This window comes from Nanorana parkeri, unplaced genomic scaffold (genome assembly GCF_000935625.1).
Source record: "Nanorana parkeri isolate BGI_ZX_2015 unplaced genomic scaffold, ASM93562v1 scaffold565, whole genome shotgun sequence".
Lineage (NCBI taxonomy): Eukaryota > Metazoa > Chordata > Amphibia > Anura > Dicroglossidae > Nanorana > Nanorana parkeri.
The window spans coordinates 874262-880216 of NW_017306833.1; the positions used below are offsets into that span (position 1 = coordinate 874262).

Below are 5955 nucleotides of genomic sequence, written 5' to 3' on the forward strand. Positions count from 1 at the left end.
AATTTTTTTTTTTTATATCAAGCAGCCATTGTGAATGAATATCAATATGACTGATAATTTAACAAAACCCCCAAAACATTAATGAAGGAGATTTATCAAAACTGGAGCAGCTGTGTATGGTAACCAATCGGCTTCTCTGTTTCATTTTCAAATCTTAACTGAACAAACTGAAGAGAGAAGCTGATTGGTTACTATGGGCAACTGCTCCAGACTCTGCTCCAGTTTTGATAAATTTCCGCCTATATATTTTCTGAAAGCCAAGACCATATAGAATAAAAAGGTGGCAGTTGCAAATGTTGCACGGTATTGGCACAACTTTTACGGCTGGGGAGGGGCACTTTACCAGCCCATAGAAGCGATCTTGCGGCAGCTGAGCCGCCACAATCGCTTCTATTGTAAAGCCGGCAGCCTGTTTTCAGGGCCGTGCTGCCAATGACAAACTAGGTACATCCATGGCCGCAAAAGGGTTCAAGAATAAATTTTTGGCTATTATTAGACTGCTTCAAAGTTAGGAACAGCCAATAATAACCTTAGTGACACTGATCCACCCTCCTCGCACGCCCACACGACTGCCCACACACATGCCCACTTACACAACACGCCCCCCCTGCCCGCACACCTGTTTGCATCGGAGCGGAGAGCTCGACAGCTGCAGCCAGGTAAGACATCCCCCGAAAATAAGACCCAGTGTCTTTTTTCATGAAAAAAAAAACAGTCTTATTTTCGGGGAAACACGGTAGTGCATCAAAGCATAACTGTACTCAAAAAGTATGGTTCACTCTGCTGCTTGGAGTGCAATTAGTTGTTTTTTCTGCATTGTGGCTTGTAAATAAATAAACCTTCATGTGAAAGTGCATTTGTATACATATGCATTAATGTGGTCAGACTCTGGTACATGCTGATTTCCATCACATATGTTCATATGTTTTGTTTGTGTGCAGTTTAGCACATTACCATCATTTGAAAATGCCATGTGACAACATGTGCCGCAAAATGTATTCACTGCATTAGGAAGGAATTCTGCTGCTTATTTATTATTTATTTAATTGTTTAGATTCTTCACTCAACGGAGACTCTGTTTCACAAAAAACTCTTCGTGCAGATAAGGAGATAGAGGTGGAACAGATTCCCACTGCCATCAAGAGTTCTTGTGAGAATCCACACAGCCGGTCAGTATGTATACACAAGTGCCAACATTATGGCCTTTGACATCTATGCATCCACTCTTACTGGGACAGTTTGCGGGAGTGTGTGTTTGGCCTAGTTGGGTTTTCACAGCTAGCAGCTATTTGTAACAGGATTATCTGCCTGATTTAATAGATAAGCATTTGTGAATTCTAGACTTCCCCCCTCCTTGCCTGCTTCTGAAAAAGTTAACTATTTTTATGCTGCTCTTACAGCTACAGTGATTTGAGTTTTGAAAACAAAACCTGTGATCTGCATTAACCCCTTCATGACTCAGCTTGTTTTTCGTTCCTGTTCGTAAATGACTGAAGCACTTTTGACATTTTTGCTGTGTGATTCCTCCACGTCAGTAATATACTTTCTTACAAAGTGCACCCACACATATTATATATTGTTTTTTAGAGGACAGATAGGGCTATATATTTATATCACATATGTGTATCTAACGCCTCACTTAGGACAAATAAAATATAAAAAAAGAGGAAAAAACGTAAAAACACTTTTTCCCCAGCTTTGATTTTGTAGTGTATTTTAGAAAAATAGCACAGCTAAAAAAAAATGCAATAAATACATTTATTTATTTGTCCTTTATTTGAATAAAACTCAAATTCCTAGGATTTTAGAAATGTTTCTGTACTTCTCAGCCTAAAACTAAAATCCTAACATTTTAATCTTTTTTTTCTCTCAAAGCTAAAAGTGGTCACCTGGCATACAATGTCACTGTCACTATGTGTCACACGACATACTTTGAACATCACTGTCATGAGGGGCTAAAAAAAAAATTTTTGTAATCCCTTAGGGTGAAAAACAAATCTGCAGCTCAGCTGCAGATTTTCATTGTAAGGGGTTAATTTTTATATAAATGATAGTATAAAAATATATATTTTATTTGTAACATTTATTTATTTTTTTGTACACTTTTCACTATTTAAAAAAAAAAGTTTTTAAACTTTTGCCTAGAGTTGAGGAGTATGGACCTAGCTCCCTACTGGGAATCTTAGTTGCTGTGTTTTTTTTTTTGTCTTTTTCCATTTACAGGGGTTTTTAATCTTTTTATTTTCTTGTCTTTTTTTGTTGAAATTCAATCAACAGCTGAGCAGGGTGACAGGCTGGATAATATAGATCTTTGTAGTCTTCCAAGCTCAGCCTCTGAGTGCATGCATATTCCACCTATAATGCCTATAATATCCCACCATTTTTCTGCGGCGTTGTGGCCAAAAAACCATACCTACGACGTGGAAACAAGGCTAAGCAATTCAACTATGCACAAAAACATAGGAACTGGGGTGCTGTTGTGATGTGCTGGGCTTCTGGTGTGTCCCTGTGCCTTTTAAAGAGGATTAGGCTACCTCCTGGCAAACCAGCACCCAATTCATCCTTTGCTATACATGCTCTAAGATTGAGGCTCTGATAGATTAGAGTTAGGACCACAATACACAGAGCGGCTTTGATGAGGCAGTGTGGCTTCCACATATTTTGCTAAAGTTGTGCAATTAAAAGCTCTGTTTTTAACCCTAATAGTTGAGTACTTTGTTTTTTGGGGGTTTTTTGCAGGCTGGCTGGTGAGTGTGCTTGGAAAATGTTGCTTTTCTACTGTTTTGGGAGATAGTACTCTCTGCCCACTCGGGCAGTGATGACCAGGCTTCCTCTTTGTCTTTTTCACAGGCGAAATAATTCGTTTCTGCTCTTATAAGGTCTGTGAGTGACACGCTTAAGATTGAAGATTTTGCAGATGCTCTGTCAGAAACTCTAGTTCCCTTTTGGTACGCACAAGTTGAGGCGCTCAACTAAATTGTGTCCGTTATTACACCTTTTATGATGATTTTATTTAACCCCTTCGTGACTGACGACGTACAGTGTACATCTCCAGCATCGGGGCTGTTTAAACTTGTAGAGCCGACTGTCAGCTTTACAACAGAAGCAATTCTGGCGACTTACCTGTCGCCAGATCGCTTCTGTGTCCTGTAAAATAAATATATAAATAAATAAAATAAATCTAATCTAAAAAAAAAAATTAAAGTCCCCCGCCCCCGTGAGCACGCGCGTCGCCACGTAAACACGCGTCGGGTGCGCCTACATATGAATGCGCTACACATGTTGGGTAGCGCCGCGCACGCCGGAGTGAGAGCAATAATTCTAGGGCCAGTATTTTGGGGTATCTCTAAATTGATGACCTGTGGGGGCTTTTAAAGCGTCTTCTATGGATTTTGTGGGGTACTGCAATTTTTCGCCGTTTTACGGATGCACGCAATTTGTAACCTGGGCATGTTGGGTATCGTTTTACTCGTTGTAACCTCATCTTTTATATTTCATTTACAAAATGAGTATTTTGTTGTGTTTTGGGGCTTTTAATTAAATGTTTCACTAAATGTTGGGGTTTAATAAGGAGCTGTGCTAATATTGCTCAACATAAAAATTTGCAACTACCACCATTTTATTCTATAGGGTCTTGGCATTCAGAAAATATATAATGTTTGGGTGTTTTTAAGTAATTTTCAGGCCTAAAATGAGGAATATAACATGGGTGCAAAAAAAAGGCCTCAGTCATGAAGGGGTTAAACGGAATGGGAGTGTCAGTCGTGGACCCCCCCATCCGTTTGAACAAGGCAATGGTGAATTCAGTGGAGGAGTCGCCATCCTTCAAAAATCTGATGGACAGGAAAACTGAATCTGTAGCGAGATCGGTGTGTACCGTCGCTGGATCGACTCTATGGCCTGTTTTGGCCACAGCTTTGGGGTCTCAGACGCTCACTGAATGGACGAAGTACTTGCGCCACGGTCTGGAAGGTGAACAGGTGTCTCCTGTATATGTGGAACTGATTGATCAACTAGTCCACTGTCTCCAATATGTCTCTAACTCTTCGCTGGATACTAGACCCTTGCTGTCTACGTTTGTGTCTAGGGTTGTCCTTTGTGTCTGCGGCTCAAGTGCTGGTCTGCTGCCCAGACTTCTAAGAAACTGTTGACAAACCTTTCCTTTTAAGGGCAATCACTTATTTGGCACTACGCTCGATGATATTATCAAGAATCCTACTGGGGGAAAGGGACCTTCTTACTGCCACTTGAGAAGGGTAAGGAGCCTTGGCACAAGTAGGGTCCTTCTTTTTCCACTGCCAAATGTTTTTTTTTCTTCCCCAAGGTGCCTCAGTTAAGAGCCAAAAATCAGGAAAATCCTCCTTCTCTGGTGGGCCGAAGAGATCCTGACAGTTCGTCATCCAAGCTCACTGCATTAACGTTCACCTCCACCTTTTCAACTCAGGGTGGGGAGACTTCTTTGATTGTTTGTGGATCCTTGGCTGGCTCACATTTTGGGTTTGTGGGCTTAATGTTTTGGGTTTTAAGATATAATTTTTTTTCCCCCCTTCAATCCGGTTCTTTTCCTCCAATCTTTGCCTGTCTCAGGCGCGTCTGCGCGATCTCTGGTTGGGGGGACAGAATCTGCTTTAGCCGAGAGGTGTTTTTTCTAGGTCCACCATCGGAAACATTCAAGGGCTTCTATTCAAATCTTTTTATTGTTCCCAAGAAGGACTGCATTTGACCGATTCTGGATCTCAAGGCGCTCAATGCCTTTGTCAAGGTTCAGAAGTTCAAAATGGAGTCTATACGTTTGGTGGTGGCTTCCCTCCACTAGGGGGATTTTCTGGTGTCAATCGACATAAAGGATGCCTACCTGAATGTCCCAATTTGTCCTGCGCTTCAGCTCTTTCTGCATTTTGCAGTGAGGGGAAGAACATTTCCTGTTTTGTAGCCCTTCCGTTTTGGCCTGGCTTCAACTCCTGGGGTATTAACCAAAATTTGTGGCCCCAGCCTTACTGAGACAGCGGGGTATCTCGATCGTGGCTTATTTGGACAACCTCCTTCTCCGGGCGGAGTTTTGTTCGGTATAACTGAATATATAGCGCTAATAATTCAATCTGTGCAAATCGTGTCCGCCTAATCAACTGCACCGAGTGATGTCAATGCAGTGAATTAGTTGGTAGCCTCATTATCGAGTGCAAAACTATATAAGTGTCAAGTGACTCCAATAAATTATTATGATACCTCTATATAATAAAGTGCATATCCAATTACAGGTGCAAAAAAGCAAGTCAATCTCTGTGCAATTATATAGTGCAAACTACTTGATAAATGTGTTTGTGTTACAATACAACAATAATACTTTAATCTCTATTAGATAATCAATCATATAAAAATATCTGTGCAAATATCCACTTCAGTGCAATATGTAAAATCCTTAAAAATGTAAATGAGTGATAGATAAATAAATATATATCATATAGTGATCAATCCATATTCCAAGTGATCTCAGTGCAAACGCATATCCCTTTGTAAAAGTTTATCCATTAAAGTGCAATTTATGCAGCCTCCAGATGCCCAGACGGTAAGTGAAGCTTGCTGAGGATCGTATTTATATTTGTGTTCACTCGTCCACCCCCTTCAGAGTGCGTACTCGCTCTATTGGCTGCAGCACACAGCCCAAAGCTTTTTGTCTGGTGTGACACAATGTTGCAGCGTCCTCGATGAAGCAAAATACTTTACCATCGATCTCCGAAGTATATGAAATTCATACAATCATAGAAAAAGAAAGCCCTTCATCGTGTAGCAGTTTAAAACAGTTTATTAGACGATGGAATAAAAAATTCACAGCCGGCCAGTCTGCTAATGCAAAGTAATCCGTAATCTCGTTTGGTATGGTGTCGAGATAGGCCCGCCCTTGTGCGTTTCGTCATCAAAAGACGTCCTCAGGGGAATATGCAGGAGTCTCGTTCG

General features: G+C 40.8%; 1 protein-coding gene across 1 annotated transcript in view; it reads left to right on the forward strand.

Annotated features, from left to right (window-relative positions):
* LOC108791662 (hepatoma-derived growth factor-related protein 2-like) overlaps positions 1-2976 on the forward strand; it is a 96423-nt gene extending 93447 nt beyond the window's left edge. Inside the window, exons 14-16 of the mRNA XM_018562203.1 lie at positions 1055-1173; positions 2740-2747; positions 2880-2976. Coding sequence (XP_018417705.1) covers positions 1055-1173; positions 2740-2747; positions 2880-2976 — 224 coding nt within the window. The remainder of the gene's footprint in view (positions 1-1054; positions 1174-2739; positions 2748-2879) is intronic.
* Positions 2977-5955: the final 2979 nt, after the last annotated feature.